The sequence below is a fragment of the Sapajus apella genome, unplaced genomic scaffold (assembly GCF_009761245.1).
Source record: "Sapajus apella isolate SASKATOON/1434 unplaced genomic scaffold, GSC_monkey_1.0 scaffold5, whole genome shotgun sequence".
NCBI classification, from domain to species: Eukaryota; Metazoa; Chordata; class Mammalia; order Primates; family Cebidae; genus Sapajus; species Sapajus apella.
Genome location: NW_022436945.1, coordinates 29102971 through 29121506, shown reverse-complemented (window position 1 = coordinate 29121506; position 18536 = coordinate 29102971). Strand labels below are relative to the sequence as shown.

At 41.3% G+C, this 18536-nt stretch overlaps 1 protein-coding gene across 4 annotated transcripts in view; it reads left to right on the top strand.

Moving 5' to 3' along the window:
- The window catches only part of PDS5A (PDS5 cohesin associated factor A), a 157705-nt gene extending 140108 nt beyond the window's left edge, over positions 1-17597 (top strand). Inside the window, exons 32-33 of one of the 4 annotated variants that reach the window (XM_032273988.1) lie at positions 7185-7537; positions 14950-17597. In XM_032273988.1, coding sequence (XP_032129879.1) covers positions 7185-7537; positions 14950-14953 — 357 coding nt within the window. In that variant the 3' untranslated portion in view covers positions 14954-17597. Of the gene's footprint in view, positions 1-7184; positions 7542-14949 lie in introns of those variants that run through there. The other 3 variants (XM_032273989.1, XR_004267489.1, XM_032273990.1) reach the window with 3 other exon arrangements.
- Positions 17598-18536: the final 939 nt, after the last annotated feature.

The window sequence follows — 18536 nt, the reverse complement described above, 5'->3', positions numbered from 1 at the left end:
CCAAGGCGAGTGGATCACTTGAGGTCAGGAGTTTGAGACCAGCCTGGCCAATGTGGTGAAACCCTGCTAATTTTTTTGTATGTTTAGTAGAGACCCTCATCTACTAAAAATACAGAAAAAGTTATCTGGGTGTGGTGGCACATGCCTCTAGTTCCAGCTACTCAGGAGGCTGAGACAGGAGAATTGTTTAAACCCAGGAGGCAGAGATTGCAGTGGGCTGAGATCGCTCCACTGCATTACAGCCTGGGTGACAGTTCGAGACTCCATCTCAAGAAAAAAATAAAATAAATACAAAAAATTAGCCAGGCATGGTAGCACACGCCAGTAATCCCAGCTACTCAAGGAGGCCGAGACAGGAGAATTGCTTGAAGCTTCTGGGTGGAGATTGTAGTGAGCCAACATCATACCATTGCACTCCAGCCCAGACAACAGAGCAAGACTTGGTGGATCACCTGCGGTCAGAAGTTTAGACTAGCCTGGCCAACATGGTGAAACCCTGTCTCTACTAAAAATACAAAAAATTAGCTGAAGGGTGTGGCACATGCATGCAGTCCCAGCTACTCTCGAGGCTAAGGCACCAGAATCCTTTGGACCCGGAAGGCAGAAGTTTGCAGTGAACCGAGGTCACACCACTGCTCTCCAAACTGGACAACAGAGTGACACCCTGTCCCAAAAAAAAAAAAAAAAAAAAGGCATGGTGGTTTACGCTCATGATCCTAGCACTTTGGGAGGCCAAGGTGGGAGGATCACCTGAGGTCAGGAGTTTAAGACCAGCCTGACCAATATTGTGAAACCCTGTCTCTACTAAAAATAGAAAAATTAGCCAGACATGGTGGTATGTGCCTGTAATCCCAGCTACTCAGGAGGATGAGACAGGAGAATCGCCTGAACACAGGAGACAGAGGTTGCAGTGACCCAAGATTGTGCCAGTGCACTCCAGCCTGGGTGATAGAGTGAGACTCTGTCTCAAAAAAAGTTAATATTTTATGATTTAGCTTTTTGATATGTGTATGAGTTTTTATTTAACAGCTGTATTCTTCATCGTTTTTTGTTTTTGTTTTTTGTTTTGTTTTTTTTTTTTTTTGGTGTTTTTTTTTTGTTTTTTGTTTTGTTTTGTTTTGTTTTTTTTGAGATGAAGCTTCGCCCTGTCACCCAGGCTAGAGTGCATTGATGCAATCTTGGTTTACTGTACCTTCCACCTCCCGGGTTGTTCAAGTGATTCTCCTGCCTCAGCCTCCCAAGTAGCTGAGATTATAGGCATGTGCCACCACAATGAGCTAATTTTTCTATTTTTGGTAGAGATGGGATTTCCCCACATTGGCCAGGCTGGTCTTGCATGCCTGACCTCAGGTGATCCACCCATCTCAGCCTCCCAAAGTGCTGGGATTACAGGCATGAGCCACCTCGCCCGTCTTGATGGTTGACCTTTAAACTATGCAATTTTGTTTTGTTTTCAAACAGGATCTCACCATGCCCAACCCAATTTTAACAATTTTTAGCAGGAGAGAAATGAATGTTGTATAACTAATAGGAGCATGACACAGACCTGACTTTTGGCTCTACCACGCACTGGCTATGTGTTGAGTTGAGCGGGTTGTTTGACTTTTCTGGTCTTCTGTTCAACTGTTAAATTAAATTGATAATTTATCTCAGTAGGAATGACTTGAAGATACTATTATTTTTTTCCCCCACATAATCATATTCTTGAAATGCTTATCATTTTACTTATGGTGGTCATCAAATAGATTTAGATATTACCCTCGGGTACATGAAATATACTAGGATTGTGCAGTTACATCACAGTAGCCTAGCTTTTCCTATCCAAACTCTCATTTTCTGAACTCAGCTGAATGAGGGTTTTTTTTAGATCAGTCTCTTGCTATCTAAACTCTTTCTGCTGGGTGTTTGAAACACACCATGTCAGTGGATTCAGGTTACACGTTACCACTTGTTATCAAAACTCTTGGAATCCAGCAACCAATAGATTAGAATATTGTGGGGTCCTTGTGTAGAATTCAGCAGTCATGACTTAAACAAACTTAGGTACAAAAATGCATATTGCCATAGACATTCAGTTACATTATATACTTAACAATGTTTACTAAAGGGTGGTACATTTGCAAAGGCCTAAGTGTTTATTTAGTATAACCAGCATCTGTTACTATTATGGCCTTTTCCTAAAAGTGTATATAATTTTGAAATTTGAAATTTAAATTCTAATTTCTGTCATATCCAGACCTTACTTTCAGCTTTATCTTTAATATTATATTGCTCCACACCCTTATTTCAACTTCTTTTTGTTTGTTTGTTTGTTTTTTTTGAGACAGAGTCTCACTCTGTGTCCCAGGCTGGAGTGCCATGGCGTGATCTGATCTCACTGCAGCCTCCAGCTCCCAGATTCAAGCAATTCTCCTGCCTCAGCCTCCTGAGTAGCTGGGATTACAGGCACCCACCACTGCACTAATTTTTGTATTTTTAGTAGAGACAAGGTTTCACCACATTAGCCAGGCTAGTCTCAAACTCACCTAACCTCAGGTGATCTGCCTGCCTCGGTCTCCCAAAGTGCTGGGATTACAGGTATGAGCCACTGCGCCCAGCCCTCTTTTTTTCTTTTTAAACAGTTTAATCTTATTTTCACATTTATATACATCTATATTTTCCCCTTTTCTGCTACTATGGTGTTGCAGTAACTACTATTTATAAATTTATTGTGTGTAAAATAATATATATACAAGCACACTTATTGGCGCTTTTCTTTCTGTGGGCTGAGTTTCTCAGAGTAGGATTAATAGATCAAAGGATACATGTATTAGAGCTTTTAGATATTTCCATATTGGTTTCGTGAGAGAGTGGAACACCTGACATTTCTAATAGCAGGGTATGAGAGCAGTTTCTTCTCTACATACCAACAACAGCGTGTTTTACAGTTCATTTGAACTTTTTTCTGTCTCCACTTACCAAATCTAATGCCTAACTATTTTAATTTGCATTTCTGTGACTGCCAGTACGTTTGTTGGCCATTTGGATGTGTTCCTCTGTAAATTTCCTATTCATATTTTGCCCACTTTAAACTTACCTTTGTCACATCTAACTCAGCTTCTTTAACCTGTTAGCACACAGGTTAATTTGTGCTTAAGTATTTACTTTTTTTTTCTTTTTAGACAGATTCTCAATCTGTCACCCAGGCAGGACTGCAGTGGTACAATCTTGACTCACTGCAACCTCCATCTCCCAGGTTCAAGTGATTCTCCTGCCTCAGCCTCCCGAATAACTGGGATTATAGGTACCTGCCACCATGCCCGGCTAATTGTGTGTGTGTGTGTGTGCGTGCATGTGTGTGTGTGTGTATTTAGTAGAGATGAGGTTTCACCATGTTGGCCAGGCTGGTCTTGAACACCTCGCCTCAGGTGATCTGCCCACCTCAGCTTCCCAAAGTGCTAGGATTACAGGCGTGAGCCACCATGCCAAGCTAGTGTTTACTTTTTTAAAAATCAGTTACCAGCCAGGCACAGTGGCTCACACCTGTAGTCTCAGCACTTTGGGAGGCCAAGGTGGATGCATCACCTGAGGTCAGGAGTTCGAGACCAGCCTGGCCAACATGGCAAAACCCTGTCCCTACTAAAAATACAAAAATTAGCTGGGCATGGGGTGGCATGTGCCTGTAATCCTAGTTCCTGGGGGTGCTGAGGCTTGAACCTGGGAGGCAGAGGTTGCAGTGAGTTGAGATTGTGCCACTGCACTCCAGCCTGAGCAACATATCGAGATTCCATCTCAAAAAATAAAATAATAAAGATCAGTTACCTACATGCTAACCTATGTGAGGAACCTCATGTAGGTTAGTTTTGTTCCTCAATCTATGCCCAAGAACCACCACAGCTTTTAAACATTCAGTTGAACGAGTGGTTCCTACTACAGGTTTTAATACTTGGTCATGTTGTTGATCCATCCTGATATGTCCAGTAGTCGCCATCATTCCCCAAGCTGACTTTGCATATTTCTTCTCTGATTCCTTGTATATTGTTATCACCGTTCAGTTCCTGCAGGCCATCTTACACTTGCTCTGTCATGGATTATCTGTTCTCTAAAGTGAGGCTTAACATTAAAATAGACTCCACAGGCCAGGCGCGGTGGCTCACGCCTGTAATCCCAGCAGTTTGGGAGGCCGAGGCGGGTGGATCACGAGGTCAAGAGATCGAGACCATCCTGGTCAACATGGTGAAACCCCGTCTCTACTAAAAATACAAAACATTAGCTGGACATGGTGGCGCGTGCTTGTAATCCCAGCTACTCAGGAGGTTGAGGCAGGAGAATTGCCTGAACCCGGGAGGCGGAGGTTGCGGTGAGCCGAGATCGCGCCATTGCACTCCAGCCTGGGTAACAAGAGTGAAACTCCGTCTCAAAAATAAAAAAAACAAAAAAAAATAGACTCCACAGCCGGGCACGGTGACTCACGCCTGTAATCCCAGAACTTTAGGAGGCCAAGGTGGGTGGATCATCTGAGGTCAGAAGTTCAAGACCATCCTGACCAACATGGTGAAACCCTGTCTCTACTAAAAATACCAAATTAGCCAGGTGTGGTGGCTCATGCCTATAATCCCAGCTACTCAGGAGGCTGAGGCTGGAGAATTGCTTGAACCCGGGAGGCGGAAGTTGCAGTGAGCTGAGATTGTGCCACAACACTCCAGCCTGGGCGACAGAGCAAGACTCCGTCTCAAAAAGAAAAGAAAAAAAAAAAAAAAAAGTAGACTCTACGATGGGCACGGTAGCTCATGCCTATAATCCTAACACACTGCAAAGGCTGAGTCAGGTGGATTGCTTGAATCCAGGTGTTTCAGAACAGCCTGGGCAACATGGTGAAACCCTGACTCTACAAAACTTTGCTGAGCATGGTGGTATACGCCTGTAGTCCCAGCTGCTCGAGAGGCTGAGGTGGGAGAATGACCTTAGCTGCAGTGAGCTGAGATCGTGCCACTGCACTCTGGACACCAGAGTAAGGTCCTGTCTCAAAAAAAAAAAAAAAAAAATTAAAGTAAAACACTGACATATGGGTTTTTTCACTTAAAGTTACTCCTGGAAACTTGAACTAAATTTTCTTGAGACATGAAGATTTGTAATTTATTTTCCCTAGTCTTTCTGGGAATATTTTCTGGGGAAAATGAAAATTAATTAAAAAGATTTAGTCTAATTTGTTTGTTTGTTTGTTTGTTTTTGAGGTGGAGTCTTGCTCTGTTGCCAGGCTGGAGCACAGTGGCACAATCTCAGCTCACTGCAACCTCTGCCTCCCGGGTTCAAGCGATTCTTCCTCAGCCTCCCAAGTAGCTGGGACTAGAGGCGCGTGCCAAACGCCCAGCTAATTTTGTATATTTTTAATAGAGATGGGGTCTTACCATGTTGCCCAGGATGGTCTCAATCTCTTGACCTTGTGATCCCCCTGCCTTGACCTCCCAAAGGGCTGGGATTACAGGCATGAGCCACTGCGCCTGGCCAAGTCTAATATTTTTTGATGATTGTATTTCTCTCTCTTTTTTTTTTTTTTTTTTTTTTTTAAAGACAGGGTCTTACCGTGTTGGTCAGGCTGGTCTTGAACTCCCGATCTCAGGTGATCCGCCCGCCTTGGCCTCCAAAGTGCTTGGATTACAGGCGTGAGCCACCATGCACGGCTGATTGTATTTCTCTTTAATCAGTTAGAATTATGTCAGTAAAAGCACCAGCAGAAAGACAATAAAAGATGTAATTTCTGTAGGGTTTTTTGTTGATGTTGTTTTGAGACAGAGTCTTGCTCTGTCACCCAGGCTGTAATACAGTAGCACGTTCTCAGCTCACTGTAGCTAAGAATGGGATGACAAGTTAAAGAACTTCATGTTACAGAACTACAAAGATTATTATACTTAGATGTACTCATTAATAACATATAGATTGCCGGGCGCGGTGGCTCACGCCTGTAATCCCAGCACTGTGGGAGGCCGAGGCGGGTGGATCACGAGGTCAAGAGATCGAGACCATCCTGGTCAACATGGTGAAACCCCGTCTCTACTAAAAATACAAAACATTAGCTGGACATGGTGGCGCGTGCCTGTAATCCCAGCGACTCAGGAGACTGGGGCAGGAGAATTGCCTGAACCCGGGAGGCGGAGGTTGCAGTGAGCCGAGATCGCGCCATTGCACCCCAGCCTGGGTAACAAGAGCGAAACTCCATCTCAAAAATAAATAAATAACATATAGAATTCTGAAAATACTCTTTAGAGCATACCATCAATAAAACGAACCTTTCATTTGGATGGAGTATAACAGCAAAACCAAGTAGATTTTCTTTATTTTACAAGTACTACTTGTGCTTTATGTTTTTATTATTGCAATTTTTTTTTTTTTAATGGAATTTCACTCTTGTGGTCTGTGCTAGAGTACGATGACGTGATATCAGCTCACTGTAACCTCCACCTACCAGGTTCAAGTGATTCTCCTGCCTCAGACTCCAAAGCAGCTGGGATTACACGCATGCGCCACCACGCCCAACTAATTTTATATTTTTAGTAGAGATGGGGTTTCTCCATGTTAGTCAGGCTGGTCTTGAACTCCCGACCTCAGGTGATCCCCGCGTCCCCTCCTTGGCCTCCCAAAGTGTTGGGATTACAGGCGTGAGCCACTGCACCCAGCCTGTAATTATTATTTTGAGATAAGATCTCCCTCTGTCACCCACGCTGAAGTGCAGTGGCGTCATCTCTGCTCCTTGCAGCCTCAACCTCCCAGGGTTAAGCAATCCTCCCACGTCAGCCTCCCAAGTAGCTGGGACTACAGGCATGAGCCACCATGCTCGGCTAATTTTTAAAATTATTTTATAGAAATGGGGTCTCACTATGTTGACAGGGATGGTGTGGAACTCCTGGGCTCAAGCCGGCCTCCCACTTATGCCTCCCAAGTGTTGTGATAACAGACCTGAGCCACTGTGCCCAACCTGTGCTTTTTAATGAGCATTTATTGGGCACATTATATGTGCTATACTCCATGGTAGATACTATGCACAGTCACTCTCCTCAAGGAGCTTACTTTCCTAATGTGATGTAAGCAGTTAACTAGAAGTCCTCGAATCCAAACTCCCTTAAAATACTTTAAAAACACTCTTCTCCAATAGAGATCATTAATGTTTAAGGAATTTGTGTTTATAGAATTGTTTTGTGCATTTTTAGGAAATTAATTCTGATCAGGCTACCCAGGGCAACATCAGCAGTGACCGAGGAAAGAAAAGAACAGTAACAGCAGCTGGTACGGAAAATATCCAACAAACAACAGATGAGAAAGTAGATGAATCGGGACCGCCTGCCCCTTCCAAACCCAGGAGAGGACGTCGACCCAAGTCTGAATCTCAGGGCAATGCAACCAAAAATGATGATTTAAATAAACCTATTAACAAGGGAAGGAAGAGAGCTGCAGTGGGTCAGGAGAGCCCTGGGGGTTTGGAAGCAGGTAATGCCAAAGCACCCAAACTGCAAGATGTAGCCAAAAAGGCAGCACCAGCAGAAAGACAGATTGACTTACAAAGGTAATGTATGCCATTCTTCCTGAAGTGTGAATTTAGACATTGTGTTTTATTCTTAGTATATTCTTAGTGCCAGTCACCCTAATACCTAAGCATTTCAGAGTGAAACGTGCATTTGCTTTTTCTGGGTAAGTTTATAATAGTATCTGTTATTATCTCATAACCTCCACTTTTAAGGCAGGAATTTGAAGAAAGATCTTTTTTTCTTTGTGTAATTTTTATTTAGGATATGGTATTTTGATGTTTTTATTAACAAGACAGGTATTATCTTTTACTTAGTGCCTTTGAAGTGGTTGCAGAATTTTACATAAAATAAGGGCTACCTTTTGGATACAGGGTCTCATAATGAAGAAAACAGTCACAAAATGTGAATCGCTAATAAGTCCCACTCTTTAATTCTTCGTGTTATAATTAATTCTAACACTGGTCAACAACTTACATCGTCCCCACCCTGCCCAGAGAAACAGCTTACCAGCTAGCTGTTTATCTTTGATCATTCTTGGGCTGAGATTTCAGACTTCTCCTGCTGGAAATCTAGAAGGTGGCTCCTTTTACCTTGGCATTAGAACTTAACTCGTTCTCCTTTTTCCTTACATAGCTAACTAATTTACCCCTCAGTTAGACTGTAGGCATTTGAGTTCCTTCTAGGAAAGAGTCCCAGCTTTGATCAGCTCAGGATGCCCCCACTATCCTGCTTCAGTATTTTTATAAAATGCAATGTCCAGCCAGGCGCAGTGGCTCATGCCTGTAATCCCAGCACTTTGGGAGGCTGAGGTAGGTGGATCATCTAAGGTCCTGAGTTTGAGACCAGCCTGGCTAACATGGTGGGTGACACCCCATCTCTACTAAAAATACAAAAATTAGCCAGTTGTGGGGTGGACACTTTTAATCATAGCTACTCAGGAGGCTGAGACAGGAGAATCACTTGAGCCCAGGAGGCAGAGGTTGCAGTGAGCAGAGACTCCAGCCTCGGCAACAGAGTGAGACTCCACCTCTTTTAAAAAAAAAAAAAATTTAAAATTATTTATGACATTCTGAAATTTGGGGGTATTAAATTTCCACATATTCTAAGGGCCCTCTGGATACCTTTTATAACCTCTCATAGCATCTGATCCAGAAGGCTCAAACCTGATCTGAGTACTGGCATGTTTCTCCTACTCACTTCTGTTTTAATTAACTAATAAGTGTAGTGATGAAAGCTAGTATTAGGGGCAAATTTTACATGACTTTCTTCTCAAACCTGGACCTTTATTGAGCCTCTGCCTCCTTTTTTCATTAGTATGACAGTATGTATCTTAAAGAGTTAGTCTAAGAATTAAATGGATCAGTAAATATAAAGAAAGCACCTAGCCAAGTGCCTAGTACAAATAAATGCCCAACTGTTATTGTTAGTATTGTTTTGAATTATAGTTTTCTTACACCTTTACATATATTTTCAGTTACACAAAAATTGAATGTTTGCCTGGAGATTGCCAAAATTCTCTAAACGGTTTTAAGAGATCTATTGTTGTCTTCACCTACACAAAAAAGTACTAATCATCACACACAGGCTACCTAAGCCACCTGATCCTGCCTCCCAACAGCTGTCCTTTTACCATCTAACTAAAATATACAGATACAGCTGGTCTGAAGGTAGTGAGTTATCTCAGTTGATTGTTCACAGTCAGTTACAGATTGAACTCATTGTTCTATTCTTTCCCCCTTTTCACTACTGCATTTGACTAGTCTTAAAAATATATAAATAAGGCCGGGCGTGGTGGCTCAAGCCTGTAATCCCAGCACTGTGGGAGGCCGAGGCGGGTGGATCACGAGGTCAAGAGATCGAGACCATCCTGGTCAACATGGTGAAACCCTGTCTCTACTAAAAATACAAAAAATTAGCTGGGCATGGTGGCCCGTGCCTGTAATTCCAGTGACTCAGGAGGCTGGGGCAGGAGAATTGCCTGAACCCGGGAGGCGGAGGTTGCAGTGAGCCGAGATCGCACCATTGCACTCCAGCCTGGGTAACAAGAGTGAAACTCCGTCTCAAAAAAAAAAAAAAAAAATATATATGTGTATATATATATATAAATAAATAAAAACAAAAAAAATATACAGATATGTACTTGAACCCTGAAAACTTTTTCAGTAGCAGTTGGACCTTCTCTCATTTACAGCATTGTAAAATTCATTGCTTTGCTTTTAGCTACACTATGTGCCCCAGTATCATCACACAGTAAAAACAACAAACAGACATATGCCAGAGTAAAAATGGCATTTGGCCTTCTCTTTCCAGAGTGAAAAGGCACATTTGAGATCATCCATTTGCTAATTTTGAGATCAATGGGCAGTATGTTATTCAGAATACAGAATTCTGTGATGATTTTCTAGTCTCAGTGACAATAGGTGATTACATTAAATTATGGCTGCATGTGGTGGCTTACACCTATAATCTCAGCATTTTGGCAGGCCAAGGTGAGCAGGTGGATCCTTTAAGGTCAGGAGATCAGCCTGACCAACATGATGAAATCCTGTCTCTACTAAAAATACAAAAAATTAGCCGCCTATGGTGGCGCACACCTGTAATCTCAGCTACCCAGGAGGTGGAGGTTGCAGTGAGCAGAGATTGTGCCACTGCACTCCAGTCTGGATGACAGAGTGAGACTCCTTCCCAAAAATAAAACTAAATGAAATACAAAATTAGCCAGGCATAATGTTGTGTGTCTGTACTCAGGGTGCTGAGGTGGGAGGATTGCTTGAGCCTCGGGCTGAGGGTAGTGGGAATAGACTTTAGTGTTTAATGAGTGTGGAGTTTCAGTTTGGGAAGGTGAAAAAGTTCTAGAGATGGATGGTGGTAATGATTGTACACAATACAAATAATTGGGCACTTCAAAAAGGTCATGGAAAACTGGAGTTAAAAGGTTTTTTTTTTGTTTTTTTTTTGTTGTTGTTGAGACGGAGTTTCACTCATGTTACCCAGGCTGGAGTGCAATGGCGCGATCTCGGCTCACCGCAACCTCCGCCTCCTGGGTTCAGGCAATTCTCCTGCCTCAGCCTCCTGAGTAGCTGGGATTGCAGGCATGCACCACCATGCCCAGCTAATTTTTTGTATTTTTAGTAGAGACGGGGTTTCACCATGTTGACCAGGTTGGTCTCGATCTCTTGACCTCGTGATCCACCCGCCTCGGCCTCCCAAAGTGCTGGGATTACAGGCTTGAGCCACCACGCCCGGCCGGTAGCTTAAAAGTTAAAAATATAGGCCAGGCGCGGTGGCTCACACCTGTAATCCCAGCGCTTTGGGAGGCCAAGGCAGGTGGATCACCCAGCCAATTGTATTTTTAGTAGAGACGGGGTTTCACCATGTTGCCTAGGCTGGTCTTGAACTCCTGAGCCCAGGCAATCCACCCATCTGGGCCTCACAGAGTGCTGAGATTACAGGCATGAACCCCACCACGCCCAGCCTGAAACACTTTTAAACTGTGAACATTTTGAACTTTTTTTTTTCTTTTTTTTTTTTTTTTTCTGAGACAGCGTCTTGCACTGTCGCCAGGCTGGAGTGCAGTGGCGCAATCTCGGCTCACTGCAGCTTCTGCCTCCCAGGCTCAAGCAATTCTCCTGCCTCAGCCTCCCAAGCAGCTGGGACTACAGGCACACGCCACCACACCCAGCTAATTTTTGTATTTTTAGTAGAGACAGAGTTTCACCATGTTGGCCAGGATGGGCTCGATCTCTTGACCTCGTGATCCGCCCGCCTCGGCCTCCCAAAGTGCTGGGATTACAGGCGTGAGCCACTGCGCCCGGCCTCGAACTCTTTTTTTCTTAATGTGTAAGAGGAGATGTGTTAGTATGTATTTACTGCTAAAATAAAAAAATACACACATTAAAACAGAAGTTTATTGACAGTGATTCAGCTGATGTTTTGACTGTCCTTCAGTTGAATGGTCAGAATCCTGAAAGTACAATTTGTATTTCATGTGGAACTGTAGCTTCCACCTTGCTACAAGATTCTAAACATTGCTCTCATTAAGTGCAAGTATTCCCTATGAGTGATTTGACATTCCACCTGCATTTTCCGGAGACCTGGTTGAGGATCATCCTGTTAAGGTTATATCGTTACAGTTTCAACCAACTAACTGGTAAGAGAAGACACAGAAGTGCCAAACCTGAGAGCAATCAAACATATCGCTGAGCTACAGATGAACCCAGAGTGATAGAATCAGCTCTCCTTAGAGGTTACATTGTGGAGTCTTACCTGGATTGCTGCACTAAGTTCAGCCCTGGGTTTTATTTAATAAATAAGGCCTGGCACCCTTGTGCTTCTCTGTGGCCCTGCATTCTAACTTCAGATGCCCAATTTATCAGTCTTTTCTGTTACCTTGCATGATTCTCCACACCTTTCACTTGCTTGAGGCCCTAGTATATATGCCAACTACAGTTTACGCTTTGGGTTCATTACTTCTTTTCATCTTCAGTTCTTTTAGGTAGATTTCTGAAGTTTTAAGCTTCTAGAGCCTTTTTTTTAGGGGAGACAGAGTCTTACTCTGTTACCTAGGCTGGAGTGCAGTGGTGCAATCTCAGCTCACTGCAACCTCTGCCTCCTGAATTCAAGCAATTCTCCTGCCTCAGCCTCCCGAGTAGCTGGGATTACAGGCATACACCACCATACCCAGCTAACTTTGTATTTTTAGTAGAGATAGGGTTTCTCCATGTTGGTCAGGTTGGCCTCAAACTCCTAACCTTAGGTGATCTGCCTGCTTTGGCCTCCCAAAGTGCTGGGATTACAGGCATGAGCCACACCTGACCTCTAGAGCCATTTTAATACCACAGCCATAACTTCTAATGTGGGGCAAGTGCAAACCCTTGCAGAATTCCTTTTACTAGGTTTTTACTCATAAGATTGGTCAATAATGATTAGTTTTACCTTGACTTCTACCCAAATGGTTTATTTACTGGTTCAGGAATACTTTCTTCCACCAAAACAGAGAGGATATGCAAAAAGTTACTGGCCTCAGTTTTATCTGGGAGTTGATGCTGGGGATTTTAACTTGTAAAGTTAACGTTAGAATTTTTAGATCCCTTTGGATTTTTGTGGTAAATACATTCCTTCATTCCTTCAGCTATTTGCATTTATGTTGGTTTCAGTAAGTATTCCTGTTTATGTTTTGGGCTGCATTTGGACTTACTCCTTTTGAGAAAATTCCTTCAGTTCACCCGATAAAATCAATAAAAATCAGCCATTTGCACTGTGGTCAGGAAACAGTCAGCAATATTAGATGGACATTAGTGTCGGCTCTCTGAGTTTGGGATGAAGGAATGATCATCATTTCAGTAGTTTAGTTCACTTGTTTTGCCTCTTTGTGTTAAGGCTGTCATTCAAAGGGCAAACAGTTCCCAATGTTTTGAATTGAAAATATGTTCTTAGTAGATTTGCTGATTCGTGAGTATGTTTTGCTTACACTTAAGGCCAAATTTTTCCTTGAAGATGAGTTTGTTAATAAACATCAACGGAAAGACAGCCTCAAATTTGAGACTTCTGAAGAATCTGAATTTAAAGAGAATATCTGTAGGATAGCAGACTATGAGTTTCTAGTTTTTGGATTAACATGGTTTGTTTAGCATGCTTAGTGTGGGAGTGTTCAAGGATCTTAGAATTTGTTTTTCTTAAGCAAAGAAGTTATGGAGTTTTTGTCTTATTTGTATATTGAGAAGGTTTCCTCCCGTCATGTGGGTTCATATCTTAAAATTAAAGTAACCCTTAAGCATATACCCTCAAGTGTGTATCTTCATGTGTTAAACAGCTACATATTAGTTTAATATGAATGTTTTTTCAGTAACAAGTGAATTTTTCTCAAAATAACATGAAATTTTTCAGAATCCAAGTGCTTGCAGTGATGGCAGTTCATCTTGGTACATAGAATCAAGTCCAGGAGATTCTTCCAGTGACCTGGGTCTTTCAGAAGTCTGAGAGAGCAGCCCAGGAGATACAGAGGACTCAGGGCTGGGAAAGGGAAGCTTCCTGAAGGTGTAGCAGCCAGCTTGTAAAGAATTCTTCAATAGCATATTGTTAAAATTGCTTCAAATAGTATAACCAATTAATAGTCCCTGTAAGAATTGTAATAATCACTTAGCTTTTTTGGCATTGTTACCTTCATAGAATGTGTATGTAGTAGAGGAGTTTGGAAATATATCTTTCTTTCTCTTCCAGATGTAAAATTGTTGAAAAGGAGACAGTCTTATTACTAATCAGGCTGATTAAAAATGTAGAATGAATTAGGCAAGTTGGGCTGCTAATGCAACCTTGCCTCTGAATTGAACAGCCACAGACAAAAACCAGAATGCCCCTCTCAGGGCAAAGGAACAAATCTAGATGAACCCAAACCCAACATCCTCCTTTATTTTCCTCATCTCATCTGTGAGATGAGTTCCTCCTCCTCCCAAAGAGGAGTAGGTGAGAGGAGGTGAGAAAGAGGTCATGTCCCATGCTCCCAGGGATCAGAATTTTCCTTCCTTTTAGGGAAATGGGATGAATGGAGGATTCCTCCTTATCTCTTAAAAAAAATAATAAAGCGCCGGGCATGGTGGCTCACGCCTGTAATCCCAGCACTTTGGGAGGCTGAGGTGGGCGGATCACCTGAGGTCAAGAGTTCGAGACCAGCCTGACCAATATGGTGAAACCCCATCTTTAAAAAATAATAATAATAATAAAGCTAATTTTTCCTCCTGGTGTTGTTGGGGCGCATTTAGTATGCTAAAATGTATATGTTTATCCAGCTCAAGGGTTGGAAGTTATTTTCCTCTTACAAATTCATTTTGCCATAGTGTCCTGTAATTTTTCTTCCATAATAACATTTTTTTAAATATTAATTAAAAGTTATAGTCATTTCAAATAAATAGCAAATAGGGCATTGGATAGCAGTACTAAATCATTGAAAAAAACTTCTTTATTGGTGTTTTGTTTTTAATATAGTTTAGGGAAAGGCTTTTTAAACCAAGTTTCAGGAGAAAAAAATGAAAAATCTTTTTTTAAGATTTTAGATAACATGCCAGGCACAGTGACTCACACCTGTAATCCCAGTGACTCTGGGAAGCAAAGGCGGGAGAATCACTTGAGCTCAGGAGTTCAAGATCATCTTGGGCAACATAATGAGACCCTGTCAGTACAAAGAATTTAAAAATTAGCCAAGCATGGTGGTGTGCCTACAGTCCTGGCTGTTTGGGAGGCTGAGGCTGGAGGACCACTTGAACCCAGGAGTTGGGGCTGCAGTGAGCCATGATCATGCCACTGAACTTCAGCCTGAGTGACAGTGAGACCCTCATGCTTAAGTTTTTTTTTTTAAGTAAAGATTTTAGATAACAGATATAGAAATGAAATCATTTTAGTTTGGTTTGTATCTTCTCCACGTCTTTTCTAACTGCATTTTATTCTTATTCCTAAGGTAAAAAGGCATTTGCAGAGGGAGAAAATGAAGGCCAAACAGAAGCAGGCTCCAGCTTCTGCAAAAACTTGGATTCACAAATGTCCCTGAACAGAAAATGAAGCTCACTTCAGAACACACACTCTCTGCCTTGAAAACTGAAGAAACTATTACTTCCTTTTCACATGACCACAAGTCCTCTGATGGAAATGTACAGCAGAAACTCTTGAGAGAGAGGCTAAAAGCAACTCTGTTCTCCCCCTTCCCCTAGACTTTTCTTACGAAAAGTCAATAATTAAGCAAATTGCTTAACACTTGGTTCCAGTTCCTGCCTATCTGGAGTTTAAATACATAATACACCATTAATTTCCACGCTGCAGTTTTTATTTTAAAGAAAGTAACAAGATGTCTTTACACTGACACTGAAAATTCATCGATTTTAGAGCCAGGAATTCCCATGTTACACAGGAAGAAATAGAAGTCTACTGAATTAATTTTTTAAAAGAAAAGAGATCAAATATTTCTTTGTTTTTCCTTTTGGAAACTTTTATGTATAATTCTTTCTGCCTGCCTACTTTTCTGCAAAAATGAGATGTACAGATTTCGGTTCCCTGCTATGAAAAGTGATGTGGTGGCAATTTTATAAATGTTGCTTTCTGATTTTTATCAGAGTGAGAAAATAATTAAAATTATATTGATTTGCAAGTAGTAAACAGTTCATATTTTGATTTCCCCTCATTTTAGTTTAATATAATTTGCAATAAATGTACATATTGTTGTTTGTTTCATAAAGCATATCACTTTAAAATGGTTTTTACTCCTGTGATTATGTTGGAATATTTGGAATTTTAAAGGAGTAAAGACTGTCCAGCATTTGGTTTTATAATGTTTGTCACCAGATTTTTATTAATAATGTAAAAAAAAAAAAAGTCAATTTTTAAAAAATAGTTGGCCTTTGGCAGCTTTGTAAGGAACGTTGGAGGTGTTTTAGGATTGCTGTCAATTTTCAGCATTGTGCTATTGGGAAAAAAGTGTTTTGCTTTGGTCTGATGGTCTGAGCTCATTTTTATGTTTATTTTAGAAAGCTGTTGCATCAATATGTTATGTTCCTTGGCATTGTTCAGCATAGGTAATGTGTGCACTTTTTGTGTACACATAATCATATTTAAGTTTTTTGCATAAAATAAATGCTTCTAGATGTTATATGGCAGTCTTTTTAATCTTTTTATCATATGCTTGTGAATTTTTTCATGTTAAAGAGCTAAAGTCATAACATGATTACAGTCAACTCTCCATTATCTATATAAAATAGTGACTATGCCTCAGGTTTTTAATTTTTTGGTAATCATAAACTTACAAAATAAAGAAGGCATATAAGACCTGATTCCGGAGGAACTTGAAATTTGTCTTTTCTCATGACCAGAGTTCGGTCCTCCCCCATTGTTCACTATAGGGTCATCCGCAAAGCCCTGGCAGAATGTGCTGACTTCATTTTCTTACTCATTCCTAGCATGGGTGAAAGGAAACAAACAACATTTGTGTTATAACTTGGTCTGGATAGGCTGTAGTTAGTATACATGGGATATAAAAGAAACTGATGCGCATCAAAGGTGGATGATTCTATAGAGTGAAGTTTGAGAGTAAATGTCACAGCGTTCTCATAGATAATCAAGAGTTGGCTGTGTACGGATTGAAAGATGGGTAATTATTTTAAATATGCATATACACACACATTCAGGTATTCAGAAGATGGTTAGGGAACAGTGGATGCCAATGATAGAAAACGATACCTTCGCAGGGGCAGAAAAAGCCCTACTCTTCCTTATTGCCTCTTCAGAACCCTTTAGAAAGTATAAAATATTGCCTCCAACATGCTGAAAAAAGAGTATCTATGCATAAGTATCAGAGAAGTCCCTCAAGCAAGCAGTAGGTGTGTTACATTTAGAAAGAGTTTAAAGTTCTCTTAGCATCAGACAACTTGATTCCTAAGGTTTCCGTCGTGTCACCAACAAAAAGTGCATTGATAGGGCCTTTGGCTCTTCCTCCCTTTGATTAATTGCCCAACATCACAGTTTAATTACCAAGTGTGACATCATATTAAAACGTAGCAGAACTATCTGCATCAATATATTCCTGTTTAGATTTTTGCAGGAGACAAGTTACTTGAAAGGATCTGGTCCTTGTGTGATGTAAATGGCCCACCCGTTTTGTAACATGATGCAAGTGTCTGGCACTAAGGGAAGCAAGAGTAGGATTGTAGAGAGATCGATCTGATGGGGAGGGACTTATTTACGGGAAATTTTTTAGTTTTCCTTTTTGAAGGAAAACATAAAAATCCCTTAGGAATTTGGTATTCACATCTCAGAGAACTACAACACAAAAGTGCAGACTTATATTTGAAAATTAATATTAACCCTTTGTGTCTAGTTTGAAGCTTCTTGTATTTGTCTAAAACTACAAGCCAGAATTTTGTATCTCCTTTGATATAAAGTGTGTATAATGTAAAGTAGTTTTGCATATTATTGTGCTGCACATGGGCTGAATTTTTAAATTTTTTTTAAAAACTTGAAGCAGAACCTTGTAATTTGTGTAAATGACAAGTGTAAAATCCTACCATAAAATGCTAAAGATATGCACTGTTTCAAATAAAACCAAGAAATGCAGCATTATATAGTAGTGTGGAGCCCTGAATATTCATGTATCCCTGGTATGTCACAAGTTGATAAAATGTCTTTGCATATTTTCTGTTGAGATGCTGGAGTCTGAATATCCTAATTAGAAATCAAAAGCCACCTTTAAACTTCCTGGCTACGTACTCTGATGCAGCTTACAGTGACTAAGGAAGAACATAGTGTAATAATAAATTTTGAGGGACATTCGGAATTTCCAAACAAGATGTTGGTTTTGGGGGTGGCTTTTTTTTTTTAATGAAATCTTACTCTGTTGCCCAGGATGGAGTGCAATGGCGTGGTCATGGCTCACCGTAGCAGTCCTGCCCCAGGCTCCTAAAAAAGTGCTGGGATTACAGGCGTGAGCCACCAGGCCTGGCCAAGAGGTTACTTTTTTAACCTAAGAACTTAAAAGCAGCCTTTTATTCATATTGGCCTATGGTTCATCTGTTCATTGCAAGTTTTGAAACTTACGCATTTTGTTATGAAACTCATATATAGTGTTATAACAAATTCAAGAGAGCAAGCAGATTACATAAATGTATCTGGAATAAGGTGACCAGAATGAGAGGTAAGAAAAGCTGTCATGCCCAGTCATGGTGACTCATACCTGTAATCCCAGCACTTTGGGAGGGCAGCCGAGGCAGGTAGGTCACTTGAGCTCAACTTCAAGACCGGCTTGGGCAACATGGTGAACCCCATCCGTATCAAAAATGCAAAAGTCAGCAGGGTGTGGTGTTGCACGCTTGCAGTCCCAGTTACTCGGGACACTGAGGTGGGAGAATCACTTGAGCCTAGGAGTCAGAGGTTGCAGTGAGCCGAGATTAAACCACTGCACTCCAGCCTGGGCAACAGAGCAAAACTCCATTTCAAAAGTAAATAGCCCAGGTGCAGTGGCTCACAGCTGTAATCCCAGCACTTTGGGAGGCCGAAGCAGGT